A 27,280-nucleotide genomic window follows, 5' to 3' on the forward strand; every position below is an offset into this window, starting at 1 on the left:
GTGACTTTAAGGATGAACAATTGTCTGATTGAGAGGACTCCACTTTCTTGGAAAAGCCTAAAGGTTGAGTATCTTCGGGGTTTTTTATGCATTACTTTGAGTATGGATCTTTGAGCACGTTCTATGGTTATCATTTGTGATTTTGTGGAGCCGCCCCAGCACGGAATACAGTAACTTAAGACGGACTCGCATAAGGCAGTGTATACGTTTTTAAGTGTTTGCATGTCAGCACTATTTCGGAGAAGCCTCATTATGTTGATGAGCTTTCTTGCTCTATTTGATAGAGAAGTAATGTGTTGGGAGAAAGATAGCTTCTCGTCAATGATAATTCCTAGGTACCGAAGAGAATCAACTCTTGTGATGGATTGGCAGTTACAGTGTTGGGATAGGTTATTGCACTTATTTGAATGAATTTTAAGGGACTGTAAAATGAATTTGGGTTTGGATGCTGAGGTTTTGTGAAAGGATAGAAATTTAGTTTTAGTTGTATTTAAGGTGAGAAGATTAGAGTCAAGCCAGTTTGAAACTATGGATAAGCCTCTCTCCGCACTTAGAATAGTAGCTTCCCAAGTTTTCTCATAAAATAGAAGTGCGGTGTCATCGGCATAGCAGATTACTTGTGCGTTACAAGAAGGAGGTAGAGTAGAACCTAGTTCATTAATATAAATGAGAAAAAGGGTGGGTCCGAGTATGCTGCCTTGAGGGACACCAAAGTTAACAGGCATAGGATCGCTCAAAAGCTCGTTACATTTAGTACGTTGTTTACGGTTAGTAAGGTAGCTCTCAAACCAGTTTAGTGTGTGACCACGGATACCCAAGCATTCCATCTTTTTTAAAAGAATTTTTATGGACACCGTGTCGAATGCTTTCGCGAGATCCAGAAAAACACCTATGCAATGTAGTCCTTCATCTAGACGGGAAGATATAGAAGTAATGAGAGAGGAAGCTGCGTCTTCTGTGGATTTGCCTTGTCTGAATCCATATTGAATTGGAGAGAGTAGGTTGTTAGCTTCAAGATATTTGACTAGTCGCAGATTAACAATTTTTTCCAGTAGTTTAGAGAAGACGGATAGAAGAGAGATAGGTCGATAGTTGCTAGGTGTTTTTCTGTCTCCCGCCTTATGTATTGGAGTTACCACAGCTGTTTTCCATATATCAGGGAATATGCCGGTCTTTATACTTAAGTTTATAATGTGAGTGAGTGGAGAAACCATGTATTTACAAATATGTTTGATGAGACTGTTACGAAATCCATCCAAACCGGGAGCACTGTCTATTTTAAGAAGACGTATGAACGATTCTACTTCGATTTCATCAGTTGGGTTTAAGTAAAAAGAAACATGTGATGGGGTTGTTGCTATGGATGATGCAAGTTCTGATTCAGATTTGTTAATTTTCTGCATGAGATCTTTAGCAAGGGAGGCACCCACAGTACATAGATGGCCTGTGTCACCTGTGTGACTGTATTAAGAATATACAGTTCTGAAACTCTCAACCATTCATGCCGATAGATTCTTAGCACCAACGAAGCTACCCTGCAACCGCCGCAGTATACGGCTACTTATTATCATCATCATCACCAATCAGGAATAAAATAATCAAAGAAAATAGATTATCAACGGAAATTTTTGACATAACTACTTAAGTAATTAAAATAAGTACTTACCTATTACAAATTAAACTAAATTGAATTAACTAACGGAAGGTGGGTACTTTCCGCCAAGTCACGTTGTGTAGAATAGTCGAGTATAGGGGTGTTGGTGTTGGTGACGTCACAGCGCGAGGTGGGGCGGCGCGCGCGGGGCAGGGGCGGTTCACGTGACTCACGTGCCGGCGAGCGTGGACGGCCGAGCTGCGCGCACATTCCGCAGCCCGTGCCATATTTTGATGCCGACTTCACGTCACATGACCGACCGGCCGGCTATCAAACAGCCAACATTCACTCGCTGACAGTCGCGCGCTAATCTTGCACCTTACCTATTTCGTATTTCTACACTTGCCTACATGCAGTTAAGTGTTATTTTGTACGTAAATAATCGTGTCTGTTCAATGAAAATGGATTGCAAGGACCTCACTTAAGTGCTTTTAGTGTGTGAGTGTTAAATCCCGCTGAATCGGGAAGAATGTGAGTGATAACAAATTGTTGTTGTTGTTTACGTGATCAAGTGCTAAGACACACATTTTACTGATATTTGTGTCCAAGTGGTTATGGATATTATGGATACACATCATTATTGGGAGGAAAACGGACATGTCGTCAAGTATGAAAAGTGAGTAGGTAACCAATGATTTAATTATACCTACTTACATTGCATTTTGTTCATAGTCTGTAAGTAGACTAAGTAGTTACATACCCTCGAAGCGAAGGTAAAACTAGGTAGGTAGGTTAAGTACATTATTTTGAATTAAGTAGGTATATTATAGGTACACCTTCTACCAGAGATTAAAAAAATATTTTATAACACATAAAATACTTATTTTAATTTCTATTTGAATACTAAATTCTTACCTTACAGAATACAAAATATATACATAGATATAATATATACCTATCTACCTGCTGGCTACCTACTTACCCATGTTTGTTTTGTTGTTGTCTTGTCTCTTTTCCCCTTCATGTAGGGTGAATGCTCATTCATACGTCCATCCTAGTCATCAATCATCATAGTGCTTTAGATTTTAACTGTTGGTTAGATTAGAGAGTGTTGCCTTTCTCTATTTATTAGGGATCTAGGGTTTTATCAGATATATGTTTTAAACTGTTTAAAGTATTCAATATGATTGTGGCCGGTTTTACCACTTATGAAATCATATTAACTGTCGATTTTCCCTGTAAGTATTTGTGTTTATTTTTATACATATATTGTATACGAATATTTATATAAACATATAATATACTTTTTAGAAAATAAAAATAAACACAAGAAAAAGCCCCAGTTAGTGCAGGACTATTATTGTAGGGTATGAAAATAAAAATAAAGTAAGGTGCTACATGGTCTGAGTAACTAGGTCTAACTAACTGAGGACTATGGAAGAATAAGAAAAGGTAGGAGGTGAGGTGACCAGCATAAATTGTAAATGGCATCCAAAAACACGTTCTAATGGGGAATGATAGGCAAGAGACGTTTCAACAAGAGGGCAATACGATCGGAGGTGCTGAGGTAATGGAAATGTATTCCCTCTATTGGACAATTTCGTTATAAGTTATAAGTCAAGATCCCTACAATTACATTACTGGGTTATACTTCCTTCCTCGGAGCATCTTTGTTCAGCGAAACACCAGTCAAGCCAGCCAAAGAAAGGCAAGCATAAGGTGGGACAGGGACATCCTTTTCCTCGTCAGCATTCACTCTGTTCAAAGAGATGAGAATTTCATGGGTTTCTCCCTGGCGATCGGATGGTGTCGCTAATACCCAACAGCTCTTCAAAAGCTTTCCTACCCATTTTTACTGTGTTGTGGTAGCCTCTCTCTAACCATACCATCGTATTTGTGAACTGAAGAAGACTAACATGGGATGGGGCTCGGTGTCGAACGAAGCATGTATACAACTATACATGCTCAGTCAGAGTCTCATTTGACAACATTACAAAAAAAAATATGGTGTGAATGGGGTGCTAAATAGATTGGGTAACTAGTTCTATGGAAGGACGATGGCACCTGCTTGACTTAAATGTTTCACACGGATAAAACAGCATCGTGTCGTGTTACACGCAGTAAATCGCCCCCATAAAAATCAGTAGCACATTATACTGCCGTAGCAACATGGCATGAGGAGCAGAGGTATGAGGAATTCCACGGACAAGGTATCGGTCGAGATCCCTAGATCCCTACAGACACTTTACTGGATAATATATCCTTTCTCCGAAAATTTCTGCCCTAGAGAAACAGACAGGCAGATGTTTGACAAATAATGGTGGTTTTTCACATACAGTTTACATATTTACTGTATTTAAACCTTCCATGGTGTCGCGACCGCCAATATTAGGAAATTATTCACATTCGTAGCTTCCCTGCCCTCCAGCCCCTACGTTGTCTTCCTCTTCTATGGTCACTCACCTCCTCCCCTTCCCTAGCTTACTCTCCCATTTCCTACCATCCACTCCCTTCTCCTACACTCCCGTCGCCTCCACTCCACCTCTTTTCCATCCCATCCCATCTCCTACTATTCACTTATTCTCTCCCCTGTGCATCCCTTTACCTTCCCTTATATTTCCTCCTCTATGCTCGATCCCTTTCCCTTAATTCCCTCCACGTCATATAACAACGATACCCATATGAACATTCCAGACATTTATATCGCTTCGGACACCATTAAGGGATAACGGTATTTCTCGACTGCAACATCCGATTTAATAAAAAGTATAAAAACGATATCTATGTCGATAATTAGATTTTGTCACTCCATTGCCTATTTTGAATTATTTTAAAAACCCTGCTCCTTCCTGCTAATTACATATCTACTCTTTTATTTATAGGAATACATTACCCTCCTCCTTCGGCAGTCGGGTAAAAATCTACTTAACTGCAAAGTTTCCAATAAAAATAGTGAATCATTTTTTTTTCCGAAATAAACTTTATTACCCCTTTGCAAATCCTAAGTTATTTCATCGGTTATCAATAGGAGTACTTCTGTGGAGTATTCCAATAAAAGGGCAAAAGCTATTTTTTTTTCATACAAACTTGACCCCCCCATTTTACGGATAAATGTTTGACAAAGCACAAAAGTGTGTTATGCAGCCAACTTCATTAACTATCAAGTAGTTTTACATTCACATTAGACGTAGACGTATAAAAACCCATAATTTTAGCGGTACATTTTAAGTATGTAGGAATATTTGGTTTGCCCTTTATGTAATCTGTAATCTAAACAATAAAATATTACATGAAAATCTGCACACATACGCCTCATTCATGTACTTACATGTATAATTGTATATGCCACTTTACGTGTGAAAGTGTGTCAATGGCAGTAACGTCATCCCTGTATTGATTGTTTAACTTCATTAATATGACAAAACTATTCGGTAGGAATCGTTTAGGTTTTTGCATCGGTAAAAAAATATAGATTACTTATAGTTCATGTTTTTAAAGTGCACTGACTAAATTTCAGGTAGGTTGTAGGTAAGTTTACGAAAAAAGATCGTTTTATACATAAACATTATTTTTTTTTGGATAAGATGACCTGGTTTAATTTGAGAGAGTAATTTAATTAAATGAATCGCCTCATAGTGTAGGTAAACTGCATTCATTCATACTTGGCACAAAAGGTAAACAATCTTAGTCTTTTTATTTGAATTTATTACATAACTATGTTTCAAATTAAACATAATAACCAATGAAATTATACTGATTAGTTTTTTTTGTACTACACACACACACACACACACTAACGCCTTGTACTAATGTACTCCCTTGCGGGGTAGGCAGAGGTACATTGCTGCACCCACTTTTCGCCAGAGTGTTATGTTAGTTCCATCCAATGTAATAGGGGGCGGGCCTATTGCCATTTTACGGACACAAGACCCGAGAACAAATATCTGTGTTTAAACAAAACAAAACCAGCCGGGAATCGAACCCGGGACCTTCGGCTCAGTAGTCAGAGTCACTAACCACTACGCCATTCGGTCGTCGTTTTTTTAAATAATAATAAGTACATTATAATGTGTGTTCATCCTTTTATTTTTAACGTAATAGATAATTGTCATTGTTGGTTATATTTTATATAACATAATAATAATATTACTTACTCTCTTTGTAAAACCCAGCCAGACAGCTCAGACAAACAACATTTAGTTATGAATAATAACATGCCAATATGCACGAAACGAATATTAAAGGTCATTATTTAAGTTAGTTTCGTAAACGAAAATAATTATACGATTATAGATATAGACATAATATACACGAAACAACATAAAATGTATACCTAATTTTTTAAAATACAATATAATAATAACATATTAAAATATACAAACAGCTGTTAGATCATAACAAGGGATTACTTGTTGACTTTTGACACATCTGCCAAGAATTTAATATGGAGGTGACGAATATCTGATGACATTACAATGAAACAGGGGTGTTAATTATCTAACAGACTATGGTGAAACTAGGCATAAGTTAAGGAGTTTGCATTCTGTCAGAAAACCTTTAGAAAATATGTACTTAAAACAGTACTTGTGGTGAACGTCATTTTTTTATTTTTATTGAATAAGTGCATAATTTTATTATTAAGAATATTATTAACAACGAAAGTGGTGTAAAAAATACTTAATGTTATCGTTTTACCATAATGGAAATTTAAAAGTCTTAGAAACATCCAGCCTACATTGCCTACAATATGATGTTTACAAACTTCATTGAAAATCACCGCACTACAATACGCAAAGTAATTTTCCTTTAACTGTTCTATTGGTCATTGACCTCTGAGCTGCACCCTTAAGTCATTAACAGGTATAGGTCAGTTGACACTTTCTTATCACATATACCTATTAATTCTCGGTCACAGTCGCAAATTTCGTGTCAATCTAATGGTGGTGGATCTGTCGCAGGCAACTGGTTTAATCTCCTGTTTGATTGAACCACTAGCCCGTTCATTGGATGGCGCTGTTCAGTTGTATGACTAGGCCGAACGTTGATTGTACAAGCGTCACAAAACGTCCAACTAGTTAGCTGACTTAAAATCAGTCAGGTGGTGAATAAAACAAATATGGCGCCTAGCAGCTAACAGCTGACACAAAAAGCACCTATATTGTTAGTTTTTTGCAAATAAATATGCTTTAAAGTGCGTTATTTGTGTTAAAATAGTGTGACAACATGGATTTACCTATTATTACGCCGCGGGCGGATAGTTTCAAAGAAAAAAAGTGGCGAAACTGGATAATTATGAACAACAATATGAGGGTTTGTTTATTGGTATTGTTTAGTTAATTTGTGAGATAAGAGCTTTGTAACATAGTCTTTTTGTTGACTCTTGCCAGGTGATGTTCACCCTAACCAGACATTACAAAGTTGCTATACTATATCCCATTGTGGGTGTTAATTAGGTTGATTTTACTATGTCACTGTATTTTAAAGGTGGAGAAATGATGAGCAGCGTGCGTTCTTACTGATGGTTTATTTGCTACTAGAAAATGAACTCAACATACCGCCCCCCAAAGGGCATTTATTAAAGGCCCTTTTAAAAAAGTGATTATACAATGCTAATGGCCTTAAATAGATAGAATTGATATTATAGATCCTTTACTTGACTGAATACATACTTCTTTACTTACAAATTACAATGCATTTTTATTTAAACTGAATTTTAACTCTGTGGACTGTATCTTAAAGATTGATTAAGTAAATACTAAATTTTTCAATAAGTAACGTTAGGTAATAAGAACATTTTAACTTAAGTATTTGATCATGCAACTTATTTCATTTAGAATTAGTTAGGTAAACAAAGCTACTGAAAATATTAAATAATTAAGTTTTAAGTGGCAGTGTCTATAGGTAAGTAACACAATTTATTCATAGGTCTTTGCACTACACTGTTACCACTCTTCACACTGTACACTCTGGTGACTCCGTCAGCGCCCGGGTGCTTGTCCACGATGCGGCCGAGACTCCATTTGCCGGGTGGCAAGTTTTCTGTTTTTATAAGTACAATTTGTCCTTTTTCAAATTCCTGTACTTTCTTTAGCCATTTTGGTCTTTGTTGTAATCGTGCGAGGTATTCACTCTGCCATATTTGCCAAAAGTCTGATAGGAGTTTCTGTAGATGTTGCCAACGTGTCAGTCGACTAACCTTCACTGACTTCAGGTCTGGGTTTGGAACAGTCACAGGCGCTTCGCCGATCAGGAAATGGCCTGGTGTTAGTGTTATTGTTTCAGATTCAGATTCAATTGTAGATATAGGCCGGGAGTTAAGACAGGCTTCTATCTGACACAGGAGTGTAGACATCTCTTCGAACGTGAGGTGAGAGGTCAGGATTCTTTTCATGTGGTACTTCATGGACTTGACGCCCGCCTCCCATAAGCCTCCCATATGAGGGCTATATCCAGGAATGAAATGCCATTGAGTTCCATCTTTGGCAAGTGTCTCTGCTATGTCTCCTTCAAAATCTAGTTTAGCCTCATTCAATGCTGTTTTCAACTCCTTGTCTGCGCCGATAAAGTTTCTTCCCTGGTCACTCCATAGGTGAGAGCATCGACCTCGTCTTGAGATGAATCTCCTGTATGCACCTATGTATGCCTCTGATGTCAGATCTCCGACAAGTTCTAAGTGTATTGCTTTCGTGGCCATACAGATAAACAGTGCCACATATGCCTTGCATGTTTTCGCCCCTCTGCTTCTTGACATTAGAACTTGATAAGGACCCGCAAAATCAACTCCACTATTATAGAACGGTCTGGCTGGGTTGACTCGGGCTGTCGGTAGGTCTCCCATCAGCTGGTTTCTTACTAATGCTCTCTGTTTGGCGCATATCAAGCAATTACGTATCTTCGTTTTTACTAAATTCTTTACTTTCAGAATCCAATATTTTGATCTCAGGTACTCAAGCATAAGTTGGATTCCTCCATGTAACGTTTTTGCATGTGCATCAGCGATTATTAATGTGGTAAGGTAACCTTCACTTGGTATAATGATGGGGTGTTTTCTGTCTTCTTCTATGTTTGCGTGTCTCAGTCTTCCACCCAGTTTTTTGTAACCATAATCTTTGCATGAGTATCTTTGCAGGGATAATCGCCGGGGCAATCCATCCGAGAGGATCGAACAACTTCTGTATTTCTGCCAGGATACTTTTCTTCGTGTAAGATTCAGCTGTAGCAGGTAAGTTGTTTTGATATTGAAATACATCTTCTCCCATGTTCCAGATGATACCTAGTGTCTTTATGATACCATCTATGCCAAATTTAATGTTGACATGAGTGCTAATCTTTGATGGTTCGAATTGTTTCAGGAAATCTACGTCATTTGAGCACCACTTCTGTAATATGAAACCTCCTTTCTGTAATATCTTCTCTATATCTTTAGCTGTTTTGATTGCGTCTTCTAGTGTTTCCTTTCCTGATACTATATCATCCATGAAACAATCTTCTTTGATTATTTTAGCTGCTTCTTCGTTAATGTGGCCTTCATCTTTAGCTAGCTGAAGCAGAGTTTTAACGGCTAAGTAAGGGGCTGAAGCCGTTCCGAATGTTACTCTGTTTAATCGATAATCTTTTACAGGTTCGGTTCTACTTTTACGCCATAGGATTCTTTGATTATCTTTGTCCTCCTCTGTTATTAATACATTTTAACTGCGTCAGCGGCGAAGCAAACTTTGTGCATGCGCCATCTCATTATAATGCTTCGCATGTCTTCTTGTAGTTGTGGACCAACTAGCAGTTCATCATTCAGGGAAGTATTGTTGGTTCCCTTGCATGAGGCGTTGAATACCACTGTACATTTTGATGTTTCTTTCTCTTCCTTCATAACTGCATGATGAGGTAAGTATACAGCTGGCTTGTTGATTTCTTCTATAGGTACTTCTTCCATATGCTCCATCTCAAGATATTCTTCTATCACTTTTGTGTATTCTTCCTTTAGCTTTTCATTCTTTTCGAAGCGTCTCTCTAGTTGCTTTAGACTTCTCAGAGCTATGTCTCTCGATCCATTCTGTATTGATAATCTATTCTCTGTTTTAAAAGGCAACTTCACAATGTACCTGCCATCTTCTGTTCTGGAATGATTTGATTCATATATTTCTTCACATCTTCTCTCTTCTGCGGTTAGGATCTTTTGCTCATGATCATTCAATTCCCACATTTGTTTTAGCATACTGTTTATTTCCAGATCAATCTGATGGTGCATTACTGTATATTCATCTCTGTGTTCCTCTGAAGTGATGTGCCCGAAGAGAATCCACCCAAGGCTGGTATTTTGAGCACTAGGGGTGCCTGGGGGACCCTTGATAATCTCGCCTTTCATAATTGCGGCACACACTTCTACACCCAGCAGCATGTCTACAGGTCCAGGTTGCTTGAAGCCGGGGTCAGCTAAAGCTATACCATGGATGTGTGACCAGGTGCGTTCAGAGATAACTCTCGTTGGTAATTGTGATGTTAAACGCGTAGGCATTACATAAACTTTCAATTTGAGGCTGAATTTGTAATCTTGGCTTGAAAGAACCTCAATTTGTGCTACGTGTTTGACTGTTGTCTTTGTTGTGCCAACGCCAGTGATTGTACCATTGCAGGGTATCCTCTTCAGCTTAAGTAACTGGGCGGCTCTCTCACTAATAAAACTTGCTTGTGATCCATTGTCGATTAGTGCTCTTAACATGGTGACACGTCCTGATGATTCATCTCTCACTGGTACTAGGGCTGTAGCCAGGAGCGCAGTAGACGTGTTGGTTGCTATGTTGGTTGATAACTCTGAGACTGGTTCATTGATGTTGTTGTTCTCGTTGGTAGCTGTATCATGGTGACATTCCACATTGTTTGGTTGATAGGTCTCATGCAGGAGCGTGTGATGACGCTTCTTACATACTCGGCAGAACATTCTGAGTCGACATCTAAAAGCTGAATGTCCTGGGGCCAAACAATTGAAACATAGTTGATTGCTTTTCACGAACTCGCATCTCTCTCTTGGTACCTTTGATATGAACTCTCTACAATGACATAAGGTGTGGTTTTCTTTGCACATTGAGCAACATTTCTCCTTGTTGTTATAGTTATTGTTACTGTTGGTATCCGTAGAAACATGAACTTTGTATTCTCTTTCTCTGTTTTGGCTCTGTGTTATCTTCTGTCTCTGTGGTGGGTTAACTAGCTCCAGTGTTCGATACTTAGTTTCTAAGAATCTTGATAACTCCGTCCACTTAGGTAGTTCTGCGCTGTTTCCATTGAAAGCTGATTGTTCCCATTCTTGATGTGACTCTGGGTCCAACTTCTGAATGACCAGAAATATGATGACTGGATCCCAAGAATCAGTTGATATGCTTAGGTTTCTCAGGCTGTTTAGACAATCATTAGTTGTGTCTAACAGTGAACGAATGTTGTCAGCTGTAGGTGCAGAGATCTTCCTTTGGTTAAATAATCGCTTCAACACAGAGTTGGTAATAAGTCTCATATTGTTGTATCGTTCTTGTAACAGTTTCCACGCTGGTTCGTAATTGCATTCTACAACTTGCATGTGTTTCAGTAATGACTCTGGTTCTCCTTTGATGCTACTCTTCAAGTAGTGTAACTTTTGGACATTGCTAAGTGTAACATTGTTGTCTACCAATGATGTAAACAAATCCTTGAAGGCCGGGAACTCTTCGTAAGACCCTGAGAATGTAGGCAGCTGTATCCTTGGTAGCTTGACCTGCGACGCGTCAGCGGCCTCCATGTTGGTGCTGGCTGCGCCTGCTGACTGCCGGCTGGTGGCTGACGGCGAGCACTCGGATAATAAGTCAGTCAAATCCGCTTGTAAACCCAAGTATAATTCTTCAACTTCGTAGTACTCGTCGTTTGCAAAGTACGGGTAATTTTGTCTATTTTGTTTAGGTACTTTTCTAGTTAGGGCCAAATGTGCATTCGTAAAGTCTCGCCAATATTCTTGAATAGTTTGTAGTCTCACGGTTATGTAACCTTTCGTAAGCCTAGCCTTAGGACATTTCTTAAAGTTAACTAACACTTTTTGTAACATTGATATTTTATCTTCTAAAATTTGCAATAGTTCCTTTTCCGCTTCCATTTTGCATAAACACTATATTTACGTTTGATAGTCCAAAGTGTTAGGTAGGTATATCGCACTATTTTAATGTTCAACACGTTCACAAAGTCAATTCTTATAATAGTTATTCACTTAGCGTTCATACACACTTTGATTAGGTATTTAGTTCTTTAGGTTTCGTTTTTAAGCACTGGTTAGTCCATAAGTTAACACTGTTTAAATTAATGTCCACACTTGCATTACTTTAATTTTATTTGAATTCAACACTTGTTTTCTCGACTTCACTCGACGATAGATAAGAATTCTTTTGTTCTCAGCCGGGCTGGTTACCGGCGAATTTGTAGTAAACAACTTTGATTCGGCTCGATAACGACCATTATGTGGGTGTTAATTAGGTTGATTTTACTATGTCACTGTATTTTAAAGGTGGAGAAATGATGAGCAGCGTGCGTTCTTACTGATGGTTTATTTGCTACTAGAAAATGAACTCAACACCCATTCAACGACTTCGCTGAATGACGTTCAGTCAAGACTACTCAAGACGTCGAACGTTACAATCAACGACTTGACGATTTGTCCTTTAGTCATACAACTGAATAGCGCCATCCAATGAACGGGCTAGTGGTTCAATCAAACAGGAGATTAAACCAGTTGCCTGCGACAGATCGATTGGGATCTGCGATCAACAAGTGCGTTCAGAAATAGATTGAGCAGCACGAGACATGGGCAGCACGGGGGCGGCGCGGGGTGCGGGGGGCGGCCTTGCGCTGTCGCGGCACGCCGCGCGAAACGTGACCCGCACACTGACACACCGCGCCCGCATCGAAACGCATCTCACACACACAGACACACCGGTCTGTGTATCGCTGAGACTACTGCCCTATACCCGACTATTTTAAGTTCATATTTTTACAATGTTTATTCCGAATGATTTATTTGCCAAAATTTTGTAAAAAAAGATTAGGTATTTACTTATAAATTTGATGTTTCTGGAGTTTTGTGGTTAGGACCGCACATTTTGAACTTATCAGTTATATTTCAGGAATATTAAAATTAAGAATATTGTGTGGACCTGTGATAGAAATAATCGTATTGCCACGTAATACAACGGTGATGCCAATGTGTGCGTTTTCATTCACTGCCATGTCCGCAATCTGTACGTCTAGTACCTACAGGTTTTGCCATTTTTGAACTATAAATTTTTTACGTTTTTTGCTGTCATCTGCATACATTATCTGTCAAAAGTGGCATGATAGTTTCCGTTAGAGGCGCCACTTTGTATCCGAGAAAACGTAAACTTTTATAGTTTCTACAATCTAACAAATCTATACTAGATCCTCTGTACTAATATTACAATAGTAGTAATATAGTACCGAATTAGGTACTATCGACTAGAGACGACCATATTCGTGATTCGCACACAGCAGAGATAAACTCACAGATAATAGACCTACTTAAAATTGCGATGATATATTTTGTTCTGTCTGACTGAAACTGGATTCCGGACTGAATACTTACAGTTTAAGATCTAACGATTTCTAGATAATATTGACGTTTTACCTACTTACTAGACGACCTTTTAAGGTCAATGTCCTTTTCGCCTAGAACTAGAACTATAAACTAGTTTGGTACCTACCTATACGTGAAGTTCACACCATCTTAACACGTGTAGAGAATTAAACCTTACCTATGCCATGTGTCGGCTACTAAATGGCTTACGTACTTACCACCTAGACTAGATCATAACTCATAACATAAATCATAAGTATTAACTACTTACTTATATCATAATAGGTACCTAATAACCTACCTTCTTACTAAAATAATTCACAATTCACAACACACATTTGAGATCAAAAAAATCGGTCCATAACTGTCGAAGGTATCGGTGAACATACATACATATTGAGAACCTCATTCTTTTTTAAAAATTAAGGATTCTTCGCTGAGATTCTTCGTTACCAAGCATCGATACATTCATTAGCCATAAACAATCGAGAAGCAGAATCGCTCTACAGCTCTACAGTAAAAAAAACCTGTCAGATCATTGTCAGATGAGATGAGTTCTGAGGATGAGATGCTGTTTTCGATAGCTAACATTCGGTGGAAAATAAATACGTAAGTATATGATGGTGCAGTCTATAAAAACTGACACAGGTTTTAAAAGTAAATAGTAGGTAGGTAGTACCTAGATAGGTAGTAAGTTTTTTCTAAAAAAAAAAATACCCGGTTAGATTGGCATTACCTCGTGTAATTTTCCATTAAGTACAGTGAACGTGAACGTGACAGCCTCTTTTTAGGTGGTTCTACCTTCTGCCAGAAGTGGAAAACATCGTGAGACCAACTTCGGTGTCACGGTGCCGAACTAAGAATGGAAAGTTGAAACACGTGAACCAACTGAAACCGTTCGCGAGGTTCGCGCCACTTTTCGTGATTTTATAATTTCCTGAAATCGTTACGAGTATCAATGTATCGTAATCGTAACTGCCAACATAAACAGGGGTGTAAGGTGTCACTAGTTTGACTGCTCTGTCTGTTTGTGTCAGGTCTGATCAGGATTGCCGGTATTTCCCTCCATCGGGGGCCCTAATCTGGCGACATATTGTCAATGACTTTGGGCATAATGTCCATGGTGAGGAAAGTGAGCAACTTTCATGCAATCAACTTTGTAAATGCGTACTTAATGTATATGCCAGGTTTTGCGTACGCCACCCAGCTTGCTATAAATTGCATGATCGACATTCTTGTCCAAATAAACACACGATAAGTTTTATATCCGGCAGACGGTATAGGTGGGTCATTGTCATTGCCACATGATTTTTTCTAACAACATTAGCCATAATGTATTTTTTTCACTTTAATTATTACCTACTCTTCGACTATTGGCTTTTTAGGGTGCATAGTCGGTCATTTATATTCACTTTCCTTATCTACCCTTTAGCGCGTTTTCCTCCTCCCTTAAATAATCTGTGCTCCCTGGTAGGCCCGGTGTAATCCGAGATGCAGCGTAACTCCTGGTGTATTGGAATATTTGCAACATACCTACAACAAAATATAATTTTTAAAATGAAATTCAACCAGCATACTCACCAGACGGACCAAGGTATGCTTTGTATGAAATTTAACCATACTCAGACAATGACCAATAATTCCTTGGAGTATTTAAAAGAAGGTATCCTTAGCGTGACATAATGGCATTTCTTCCCCACCGTGGTGCTACACGTGCAGGCGTGGGCTCCGTCCGCCGGCTCCGATTCCGTCGAGTCACGTTGCACCTCACGCTCCTCACCAAACTTTCCAGCAAACGGCGAATAAATATGTGTGTAGGTAACGTGTTGCGTAATGCGGGAGGATCGTTCGAGGTTTGTGGGGAATTTAGTGTTAGTTTGAGGTGCAAATGTATGTGCATAGTGCACGGACTTAGCTGTTTCTTTGAGGACGCATGATAATCTATCCTAACTAATATTATAAATGCGAAAGTAACTGTGTCTGTCTGTCTGTCAGTCTGTTACTCTTTCACGCCAAAACTACTGAACGGATTAGAATGAAATTTGGTATACATACGGTCTAGATCCTGGGAAAGAACATAGGCTACTTTTTATCCCGGAATTCCCACGGGAAAACTTTTTAAGTGGAAGCGAAGCTAGTTTTTTATATTTTAAACAATTCCCACATGGTGCAGGGCAGCACCTCTTTTTTGTTTGTGGCTTACCCAACTCTCTAACCAGCAGCCCCCTAATCTAAAGCTTAAGCAAATTAGGTAGGTACATACTCTACTTGTACAGTATAGGTAAGTGCCTATATTAAACATGAGTCAAACGCACAAAGTTGTGGTCAAACGTGTAGAAAACCCATTATTGACAGGGTGTGCCGGTATTTGATATCTCTCGGTTTTCCGGAAAACAAAGCAACAATGACAAAGTGAGGACAAGTGCATTGTTAAAAAATACATTAAATTCTTGTTTTCTTTTTTGTACTTATTTATACCCATAATAACGTTAGTTTATTAGGTACTTCCATGGTACTTAGATAGACCTAACCGTTTTTAGATGGGTCCAACGTGTAGAGCTCTTCCCCACAACAACCTTATAAAACAAAGTGTTGAGGGTAAGAACTTAAGAAGATTAAAATTGATTCGGCCGGCAGCCGGTGCGGTCACGTTGGGGGGGTCCCACGCCTCACACTACGTCACCGCCACACTCCGTCGCTGATTGCGCAACTACACACATCCTGGAGGTAGCTCCACGAGTGAAACAACACATCATAACCATAACGTGCATCGGGCACGTTATTGTAATTATAACAGTCGCACGTTGTGATGTGTAGTTGCGTTGCGCCCCAAGCGCCTTTTGTTTAGGATCTGAATGGAGGAAGGCATTTTGGCTGTCCATTGCTAATGTCAGGGTAGGTCTCATAATTACATAATATGAAGCGCCTGTGGCTACCTGTGGGATAAAAGACATGCTGTCACTCTCTGCAATTATGGTTTAGAGTAGTTCAGACAGTAACAGCATGTCTTTTATCCCACAGATAGCCATTATCCAGATATTGTGATACAGGCTCTAAAGCTACCAATACCAATACCTTGTAGGTACAATCGGCTGCAAAGAAACCTCGCCCCTCTCTGTAAAGAGTGTAGAGTCAGTAGTAGTCAGTACTTAGCAATAAGAGGGGGGATTCTGTACGTAATCTAATAAGCAGGTGAACTTATTAACCTGACTACCTACTTACTTACTTATACTTGAGCAGGTAGTCTACTTATATCTTTGGTTATCAAGTAGGTACTTACAGGCATGCCAATATCTAAAACGCAAATAAAACGTGATGATAAAACGTATTAGAGCGCACCTATCGATGTACAGGGAAAATTGTAGATACTTAGAGCTCATTCAGTCTAAAAATAGAATCAATACACGTACGGCGCACCTGACCTACGCCAACAGACATAGGGCAGTAATGGGCAGTAATCACATCACATCTATAGATCTAGAGATGTGTAAGTACATCATATCGAATCAATGGTGATGCCATTTGGTTGTTCGTTCAAAAATAACAGAAAATTGTCCTAGAGAGTACTTTGAATGAATGAATATACTTTATTGACAGAAAAAATATCTATAGTATACAAATAAAGAATTTACATTGTTACCTAAACTAGGCTCATCACCTGTGCGTTAGATAACAAGCTCTTCCTTTATAATTCAATGGTAGGCACTACAAATAGTATTACAGTGTAGAATGAGTTGATAATATTATTATATACATTCATTAGAGAAAGTAATAAAAAACAAAAAAGACAAAAGTACCTACTAATAATAGAAGGACTTACAGTAAAAACGTCCACATCAATTTAGGAAAATTTTATGCGACTTACAACTATTTAGTGTGAACGGGCTGTGACTACTAGTAGGTAAATACTTGGAAGTATAATAGAATTTGAAATAAATCATCCAAGTAAAGTACTCTCTAGGAAAATTTTCCGGTAAGTAAAACGTAGGTACCAACAAACCTACATATACCTACCTATCTGCGCTCAACATAGGTAGATAGGTACACTCTCCGCTGCTCCTACATACATGTAGGTACAAAGTATTTAATCCGTAACACGTGTCTGGTGGTATGCTTTACGTAGGTACTACTTACTTACTTTACTTACTTACCTGATAATAAATGCCCATTTGTTCAACAAGTGAACAGAGTTAGTTTTTGTGAGTATCCTATTCTGAATCATGAATGATTTGTTGCAACTTTGTTCTCGTGTGAAGAATAATTATCTAGTCAATACCTTCACCGATGCGTATAATTATGAAGATTCAATCAATTAGGCATAATACCTCTAAGGTATTCTTGTCATTGGAGAAGGAATTACGTTGTTTGCCTTCATTATTCACATCACATGGTCACGTTCACGGCGGGATGACCAAATTACCATCTTGTTTCGTTGCATTATTCCGGGATTTTTCCATCCGTAGACAAGAGATGTACCTAGCTAGTTTGTGAAGAGTGTTGCCCTTGCCCTATGACTGTTGATAACAGTTAAAATTATTAGTTAAATACTTACATTCTTGCACTAACGTTAGACGAATGTTTTGTATGCTGTAAATATTGAAATATTTACGTTGAAGTAGTTACCTAAACTACATTAAAAGTTCTTCAATTTACTTACTCGTACTACAATCAGACATTTTAATATATATTTTTTTCTCCAGGTAGGTTCTTATGTTCCTTGACTCATTCATAATGATATAGCCGACACCTTACTGTACTACACAATCATATTATTATCAATCACCTCACATGGCATGGCTCACGTGTATAAACGTATAAACATTATCTGAGTCAACAACACGTGACCAAATATCTTTTGTCGACAACACTTATGCACAATATCATGTTAGCCGAATTTGAATCTAAAAATATCATCTTACCTCAGTGGTCCGCCACTGCAACATTATTTTACTAGGGGAACTGAGTAAGAACAGCTGACCGAAATCCTTTTTCATTTACTTCAATAAGTATGTGATTGTTCTCCTAGCATCTAATAAAATAAGAAAACCATCATACTTGTCCACCTTAACTTTATACAATGGATACCTTTACTTACACCGTTTAAACCTAACATAACTACTATGTCAAGACAAAAGTCTTCAACCAGTGCGTCCTGCCAGTGATGACGTATGGTGCAGAGACGTGGACACTGACGGTAGGACTGGTCCACCGATTTAAAGTCGCTCAGCGTGCTATGGAGAGAGCTATGCTTGGGGTTTCTCTGATGGATCGTATCAGAAATGAGGTTATCCGTCAGAGGACTAAGGATACCGACATAGCTGTCAAAATATGCAAGCTGAAGTGGCAGTGGGCTGGTCATATCTGCCGAAGAACCGATAACCGTTGGGGTAGACGAGTTCTCTAGTGGAGACCACGAACAGGCAAACGCAGCGTGGGACGCCCTCCTGCCCGCTGGACTGACGACCTTAGGCGGGTGGCGGGTAGTGGTTGGATGAGGAAGGCCGAGGACCGAGTGTTGTGGCGCTCCTTGGGAGAGGCCTATGTCCAGCAGTGGATGATTATTGGCTGATGATGATGAACTACTACGTCTGGGTAGTGTTTGAATGAATCGAATGAATCTCTTGGTTAAAAACCAAAAGTATTAAAACGAGTTGTTTGAATTGAACATGATAATTTAATTAACGGGTAGGTAACTTATGTAGTTATTAATACTTCTTATAATTATGTATTAGTATAAACAATGAGAGTAATAAGCACCTTCAATCAAGCTGATGTGGATTATTTACAAACAACGCGACTGTATTCAATCCATATTTTGGCTTGCATTCCATTTTCCTCAAATTAAGTAGATTATGTTAAAACAGCGTAATATATACATATACTTAATCAAGATTTCCTCTTTAATACCCTGGATCCGCTATAGATATCGACGAGGTCGGTGCCCCCGCTGAGCTCCCCGGCCAGCCCCAGCGCCAGGATCCTCTGGATCAGCAGCTCAGCCAGCAGCAGCTGCCGGGAGCTTAGCCTCTTCAGCTTGCGAGCGTAGTTCACCCCCACCGCCTTGAACTCGCTCATTCTGACGAAACTATCCGCTGATGATGTGGACGCTGCCTCTTGTACAGTCGGCTTACTATTTTTCCTATTCATGGTTACGACTATGATTGTTACAGTGTTGCGTTCTTGGGCGATTGTTGCTGTTGATTGGAGAACTAAGTCTCACTTTAGAGGAGATTCTGTCCTTATCCCGGTGTACTTGCACCAGCTCGGTGGCCGTCGACAACTCGCCCATCAAACCCTTCGCGATGACTTTCTGAATCAGCAGCTCGGCTATTATTTGCTGCTTTGAGTTCATTCTTTTTAATTTACTCGCGTAATTGATTCCTATAGCTTCGAACTCGTCTACATCGGCGGGAGATTCGTCATGTTTCTCTGCTTGAGATGAAACTTTCTTGCGCATTGCAGGAGCTGCTACAGATTTTTCACCTTTGCCTTTTTTTGCAAACCACGAAGCCCTTAGCGTGAGACTTTTCGACGGACGTGGGTGGGAAGATAGTCGTGGCTTCTCATGCTGATCGGTCAAAAACGTCATTAGATCATAGTACCTGGAAGGAAATAACAAATGCCGATTAGCGATTACGATCGCATACCTTTACTTTGACTATGTCTTAATAGGTACCTATACAATAGTGTTAGCTCTGTTCCTATCTAAGATAAAATCAAATTACTCACCATACGTCGGGTATATATCGCCCTTGAGACTTGTCAATTTTTTTCTTTTCCGTGATAACTGCTTGTCTCATGATTTGAAACTGTTTTTGGAGGCTGTTGGCGGTAGCATCAGGGAAGCCAGATTTTCTCAGAAAATTCGCCATTTCTTCGTAGGCTTGCTCCGTCAATGCTTTGTCCTTGTAATGTCTGGACCTCTCTTGCCACAGGAACTCTCGCTCATAGTACATGTCTATGAGGTCTTGCACCATCCCAGTCGGGTAATCCGACATGGGATCATCCAGTAATTGTTCTGACCTTGGCATAATAATATCATACAGTTCTGACTTTTAGGGATCGGTTAAAAAAATATTCGTTAGCTCAGTAAATACTAATTACCGTTCATTATAAGGTGGTCGTCGATATACATATCGATATACATAGGTTATAGTGATTTTATTGTAGGTATTTCTGTATGTTATTGGACTTTGAAAACAAATAAGTCTTTATCATACTTAGTTATTTTTGTCTTGCTGAAATATCTAAAATGGTTGTTATCCAAAAAAGAAACACAGGATTGTAGGTTTCATTGATATCTTGGCTCTCTGTTCCAGTTTAAATAAATATTAAATGGGCTAACCAACAAAATAAAAACTTATTTGTTTTGAATGTCAAAGTTTCACGTCGGGTGTCACGTGGGTGGACCACCGGCACGGGCCGCACGAGGCGAGAAATAAAATTTCACTGTAAATAGGTCAACAAAAACCTCCGCATTCTACAGGTCTATGCCTTAAATGTTTATGGTGATACTAAAGCGGGGTTTGAACGTGCAATAAAAATTGCAGAAGTCATCAAGTGCAAGGGGCACCCTTCACAAGTGTGACGAAACGTGAACATGCTTCTGCTTCTTTTTATATAAATGTTAACTTGCAAAAGTCGATTTATAAAATATTTATTTTGCTAGTGTAAACCCCTCTTAATAATGATTATGTACTTTCTTACGTAGAAGTCAATTTTAATCTTAGAGTATATATAACTAATAGTATAACTACATAACTATAACCCACCTAAAATTCTACCACATAGTTATTGCCGAAGCATTACTTTTTTAAAACTTTTCTTCATCCCACTTCTGATTTAAATATTTTCTTCCTCCTTCCAGTTTCAACTCCAACGACGGGTTCACACGCGCGCCGGAACAGCTGAACTTCGCCGCCGCGCCCTCCGAAGACGAGGCCGACTACCAGAACGGGGGCTTCCTCAAGAAGGGCAAGGTTAGTGCTTTAATTCTCTTTGGGCAAGGTCTTGTTACGGCACAATCATCATGCCCATTTATTATCATTATTTATGATCCAGTATGACCTACGATTTTATGGTTTTACCAGAAGTCTTCCTCCATCATCCTTTCCACTCTATTTTGTAACCTATCCTGAACACTCGTATCTAACATCACATTTGCCCCACAGCAAGACCCGATGTCCCATCGAATCATCGAGAAGCGGCGTCGCGACCGCATGAACAACTGCCTGGCGGACTTATCGCGACTCATTCCACCGGAGTACCTTAAAAAGGGCCGTGGAAGGGTCGAGAAGACCGAGATCATTGAGATGGCGATACGACACATCAAGTACCTGCAAGACCGGGCCAACGGTTTGTACACAGATAACGGCGACAGAGGCTATGGTAACAATGTTTTTATTCTTGATATTTTCTTTATGGAGTTGGAAGCCGCAAAGGTGTGCCAGGAGGGTTAACTTGAAGAGCATTTATAACTTTAATGAGCGGCTACCTACCGTTAACCACTCGGACTACTATAAGAGTTAACCACTCGTTGTTAAGCTTAATGTCCGTTTGTGCAGGTTTATTATGTAGGTCATCATCATGGAAGTACTTCCATGGTCAATTCGTCATCATGAATTTTGAAGAACTTGGCAGTCTTAACTATTATAAAAATATTCGGTGGATTACAACTCCGTGAATGAAACTTCAACTCGTCTGTCCCCAAAACTTATTAGACAGCAGGGTCTCCATCAACAACTGTTTCACTAGACTCCACCATTGTTACCACAAGTCACTAAAGTATGATTAAATATCTCCACATTTAGTGACTCTTTACTGGTGATGGGTTTCTTCAGTGGGGTATTGTCATTGCGGTCCTTTTTGTTCTGGTATGCCACAGTTCGCAACTAATTGGCCTCAGATCAGATATCTTATGACACTTCGGCTTCTTAGATAGCGAAGGCACACTGAAGGACTTTTCAATTGGTACGGAATGGTCACTCTCGAACCTTATATTTACTGTAAAGATTACATTCTAGCTCCCGACAAGCCGGCGGGTGGCGGTGATGCTATGGATCACTTCAAGGCTGGGTTCCAGGAAGCGGTGGCTGAGGCTGTCAGGTTCCTGGTGGAGGTCCAGGGCCTGGGCCCGGCCGACGGCCTGTGTGTGCAGCTCGCCTCACATATGCAGAGGCATTGCGACCGTATGACCAAAGGTGAGATGATTACAGTTAACAGGGAAAGGTTTATTTCGATTAAGGCGAGTAATATCGCAAAATATTTCCAGCCATGGATTGGTATTGACTGAAGGTGGTGATGGCGAAGACCCTCAAAGAGTAAACTGTTACGGGTTGTCAATTAAAATGGTCAAGGAAACCGTCCCCATTTCAAGCAAATAGCTAATGAACCAGTTGGCTTTTTGTTAGAGGCCCTTCTAACGTTTCAGTTGAGCCGCCGCCGCCGCAAGACACGTCACAGTCGCACTTCTCTTCAGAGAACACCAGCTCCTCGGGCAGCTCCAACAACTTCGTGGGCAAGCCTGGGGTGATCGCGCGCGTGGCGCCGCCGCCCGAGGTGGCCAGGTACCCCGAGTCCTACGAGCCGGCAGCCCCAGAGCAGGCCTACCCGATGGACTGCGATCGAGGTGAGACAAGTACGTATGTTGACGACTTATTTAGTTAATCTAGTTAAGTATAATCTGAATAAGATATAGAGGTATTGTACCACTCGTAATCATGATGACCCGATGCAGTTTTAAAATGCAGTTGCCGTCTCCCCTGCTGCCTTACCACAGATACTCTGTAATTTGTTCATAGCTATTATTCTTTATTTAACAAGCTAACATTTTCAGGTACAGCCGTGGTGTCTGAAGACACGGAGACCCCCGCGAGCGACGAGCCGCTGCAACTGGACGTGCGACACAAGGGCGAGCCCACGCTACGTACAATACGCAAGCCAGACTTCCCGGATGACTTCCTGCAGTCGTACAAGTTCAAGAACTCCATAGAGAGGAGGTTCTCGAGATCGCAGGATAATGAGGTGCGTTTATTTTTTATCGTATACAACAGCACAACGAAAGGTTAAAGTTTAATTTCCGTAGTTAGGAAGGATTTGTTTATCAGGTCGGGGTCACCATTTATGTCTGTTTTAGTTCATGCGTTGTGATTAAGCGTCCTTATAGCAATACTTTATCAAAATCAGCTGAATCGCTGAAAATTTATGCCCGTAAATACATTTTGCCAACTGAATACCCAACGAAAACTGTCTCCCTACCCGTAGGTGCACGACATGTCGATCCGCGCCATCGGCATGGTCCCGCACGCGCATGCGCACAACAAGCTGTACTCGCACAAGCGCCGGCGCCCGCCCGCCAAGCCCGTCACCTCCACGTCCACCTCCAACAGCGGGTCTACTGAGGAGGCGCAGGATACTTCTCCTCAGGTTAGTGGCAGACACAGAGATTAATTAATTATTAAACATTTATTTCCAGATATAGCATCCATAGTAAATTAGTAAAACATTTCCAAAAATTGTTAGTCAAAATATAAAAAACATAAATCATACATTAGGTATATCCATACAAAACGCGCTTTGCTTGCAGTTAACTGGTACTAGGGTTTCTGATTTCTCACCTGTTTTCGTTCTCGAGCTTCGAGAATTCTCGAGCCCAAATTCTCGAGTCTTCTCGAGTCTCGAGCCTTTCTAAGAAGACCTTTAGAAAAAGCCTAAATTTAAATAAAAAAACACAAATCCTTTCCTTTTTTTACTTTGTCAACTTAATCACAAAGAAAATAATCTGCTAATACTCATAATTAGCTGTCTAGCTAGCTAGTTATTACTGGTAAGTACAAGGTGGGACAAAAGTAATCACCCTATTGGAAGTTGCTCTCATTTGTGCAAATGGCCGCCAATTTAAAATCAGTTTTGATATTGGTGGACTAGATAAATGCAGAATACAAGTTCAGAAGCCGTGGAGTGATATACCTACTTCCCAAGAACGCTAAAACATTGTGTTTACTTATTCAGTTTTCGGGTCGCCTTTTTTTTCGTTTTATCTGTAATTGTTCCCTGCAATATCGCCCGATTTAACCCCAGACAGTTTTTCTGGGGTTTCTTAAAGTCCCGTGTTTATGTGAATAAGCTCGTGTCTCTGGAAGCCCTTAAGGACAAAATTCGATCGACACGAGAGCGAGAATCTCTCGCCCGAAGTTTTCGCTGAAGTGAATAAAAATGCCATATACTCGTAACGAGCCCGTATAGCAATCAATTGTGACGGCGCCCATTTGGCCGATATCATTTTCTCGACTTTACCAATAAAATTGTAAAGGTTCAAAAAACAGAATCGAAGTTTTTCATTTAGACAAAAAATTAGAGCCAAACAACATCGGATGACTTCTTTTGGTCCACCTGAACTAAGAAACAGTACGTAACTATTACTAGTACGTACAGAATAAATCATAATACACGCGCATGGTATGCGTATGTGTTGTTAAGCGCGCAGGAAAGTTCGAATTGAATATTCTTAATTTTTATCTCAAGGCTCGAGAAATTCTCGAGTCTTCAGATTTTTTTCTCGTCTCGAACCAAGCCGAATTTCTCGAATCTTCTCGAGCTCGAGAATTCTCGACCAGAAACCCTAACTGGTACACATAGAACGTATGTAGTTTGCAAGGTCGATTTCGCTTCACAAATTATCTTGGTAGAATTAGCATTTGGACGTTTGATTTAGCGCGGTGAAAATCGACCACTTTCATTGCCCATGTAAACGCTCCATTAGATAACGCAGACTGTGTATTGGTGTTGCTAGCAACAATTAAATGTATCTGCTCAGTTTTATAACATTTTTGTTAAAAGCGTATTTCTCACTATTCGCAGGAAACGTCGAGTGAGTCGCCGCACCACCACTACGAAAAGCCCACGCCGACAGCTCCCTCGCAGTTCGTGCCTGTGTTCGCACTCAACTCTCTCGGTAACTATGACTATAATTATGCCTTAAATATTACCATTGCATTGTATATGATGTGCTTAGCTACTTCACTGTGCCCTGAAGGTGCACAAAAAGAGCCTCCCCAAGGGTTCACACGGTCTACGTGTGCCATAGTTATTTAGTTATCTGTATAGAGGTAGAGGAGCATAAATTCAAGAAAATAAAAGGTCAACACAGCCAAAACGACGATTACTTAACTATTAGATATTTTTTCAACATTTTTAGAACACTATTAAATAAAGCCTTGTGTCTTCCTTCCAGGAAAATACTACGTGCCACTGAGCGTAGAATACTCGTGTTTGTCCCGCTACCTGGGTCCGTACGACGTGTTGGACGCGCGCGCCGCCACGCTGGCCGCGCCGCTGCACCCCGTCACCATCCACGTGAACTTCCAACCCTGCATGAACTACCACGTCAAACGGGAGCGCGAACCCAACCGCGAGTGGCGCGCCATGTGAAGTAAACTTCTATTTGAAAATACTGGTTTTAAATCGCCGCTTGGCATAAAGAAGCAGCATACCTCTGCCCGACTTTAGGCGCCATTTTTAAAAGTTCTTGGATTTTTTTACTTTTAAATTTTTAAGCCCGCCGGCCGGTCGCAATTTGTTGAATCATTGTTCAATATTTTAATTCAGCTGCTGTGGAGTTTAACTTTTTATGTGCAATTCGTAAGTTAAAAATCCATTTCAATCCGCTAGAGTTTAAATATTGGATTGGGATTGCTTCTTAATTTTCGGCCGTTATACTAAGTTGCAGATAAACTCTGCTGGATTCAATTTGCGACACAAGTACGACAGTCCTTGCATTTTTGGTTTAGTTTTTGTAAAATAATCGAGCCGCAGGTGGTCGTGTTTTATACCTCGATTTATATTATGAAGACGAACCCAAATGATAGTACAGTTACTTTGAAAAAAGCATGTATGACTGTTAAGTTACCTTAATATACTTTTAGATATTTTTAAGTATAATTATTGTTATAGACATGTATGATTGTATATTGTATACAAATCATGGAGTTGTGGGTAGGCAAGATACCACCACACTCACGATATACTACCTATGTTGTACGAATTTACTGAATTAATTAAGTAAGTACTTTACATTGTAATTTTATGTTACCACCGCTACTTTATGTTTTAAATAGATGGCGTTAAATTATGGACATCGGGTTTTATTGTTAGTACTAAAAAAACGCAGTACTCAGCGACGTCATTTAACGAAATGTTCATTAAAAAATTAACTGATCATCTTTATTTGTATTGGCATATGTGCATTTTTTTCATAATATGTCTCTGAGTACGGCAGGTAGATGTATAAATATCTAAAATGTACCTAGTTATAAGAATTTTTATCAACTTTATTACTACGTTATTTAAAGGTATGCAAAAATGGTACATAGGTAGGTGGGTACCATTGTAGTTTGAAAGAGATCCAACTCGTCATTCGTTGAACCATTTTTATTCTTACCTAGGTACATAATATTTTATAAGTACTTATTTAAAACAATATGCATGCCTAGTTGTGATCTGAATGATAAATAAATATCATGACCCTCGTTTTGATTAAAATACGCACCTACCTACCATTTGGATGTAAGTACCTGCATGATTTGGATGTGCCTGCATAGGCCTACCTAAGATGCATATTATTTGGTAAAGAGCATAAAAAATCCCATGAGCTATTTTCTGTTGTACATAAAAGAGTTTTTAAATGTGCCATTTTATTTTCATACATTTAGGTAAGTATGTTATGTATAATGTATCTTAATATACATATCTATCTAGGTAAGTAGGTACTTAACTTACCTTATTAAATTTTACTTTATATATTTTTACGCTCGACAAAAAATGGGAGTTATAATTTTTTATGTACCTATGTTTAGATTAGGAATACAGGGTAGTCAGTGACTATGGATAATGGCTAATCAGACTGGGTAATTAAGCCCTTCACAAGCTAAGAAGAATATACAGAGTCATAGTTCATCTCTATTCTACCCTACAGCCTGGAGATTGAAAACAGATACTTAAATCATTTTGTTATTGAAGCATACATGATGCCAAGTGGAGCTCAGTATCTACTTATATCTAAAATATTTCAAATTTTGATACTACAT

At 39.5% G+C, this 27,280-nt stretch overlaps 3 protein-coding genes across 5 annotated transcripts; 1 reads left to right on the top strand and 2 right to left on the bottom strand.

Annotated features, from left to right (window-relative positions):
* Positions 1-1,857: 1,857 nt before the first annotated feature.
* On the top strand, positions 1,858-26,396 carry LOC105392450 (transcription factor cwo). Of its 3 annotated transcripts, none has more exons than XM_048629189.1 (9): positions 1,858-2,274; positions 21,064-21,175; positions 21,368-21,551; positions 22,220-22,396; positions 22,627-22,833; positions 23,032-23,219; positions 23,460-23,621; positions 25,056-25,149; positions 25,429-26,396. In XM_048629189.1, exons 1-9 carry the CDS (start codon positions 2,252-2,254, stop codon positions 25,623-25,625), a joined length of 1,344 nt encoding a protein of 447 aa, XP_048485146.1. In that variant the 5' UTR covers positions 1,858-2,251; the 3' UTR covers positions 25,626-26,396. The 3 variants fall into 3 exon arrangements, with proteins under 3 accessions (XP_048485146.1, XP_048485145.1, XP_048485148.1); XM_048629188.1 differs by having other exon boundaries at positions 1,859-2,270; XM_048629191.1 differs by having other exon boundaries at positions 1,860-2,278.
* Positions 8,687-10,672, bottom strand: LOC125490315. Its single transcript, XM_048629192.1, has 2 exons — positions 9,658-10,672; positions 8,687-9,206 (listed from the first exon to the last, which is right to left on the bottom strand). The coding sequence occupies exons 1-2, from the start codon at positions 10,527-10,529 to the stop codon at positions 9,149-9,151; spliced, it is 930 nt and encodes a 309-aa protein (XP_048485149.1). The 5' UTR covers positions 10,530-10,672; the 3' UTR covers positions 8,687-9,148.
* Positions 18,849-20,613, bottom strand: LOC105392440. Its single transcript, XM_011564067.3, has 2 exons — positions 19,926-20,613; positions 18,849-19,798 (listed from the first exon to the last, which is right to left on the bottom strand). Exons 1-2 carry the CDS (start codon positions 20,225-20,227, stop codon positions 19,336-19,338), a joined length of 765 nt encoding a protein of 254 aa, XP_011562369.2. The 5' UTR covers positions 20,228-20,613; the 3' UTR covers positions 18,849-19,335.
* Positions 26,397-27,280: the final 884 nt, after the last annotated feature.

The sequence above is a fragment of the Plutella xylostella genome, chromosome 22 (assembly GCF_932276165.1).
Source record: "Plutella xylostella chromosome 22, ilPluXylo3.1, whole genome shotgun sequence".
NCBI classification, from domain to species: Eukaryota; Metazoa; Arthropoda; class Insecta; order Lepidoptera; family Plutellidae; genus Plutella; species Plutella xylostella.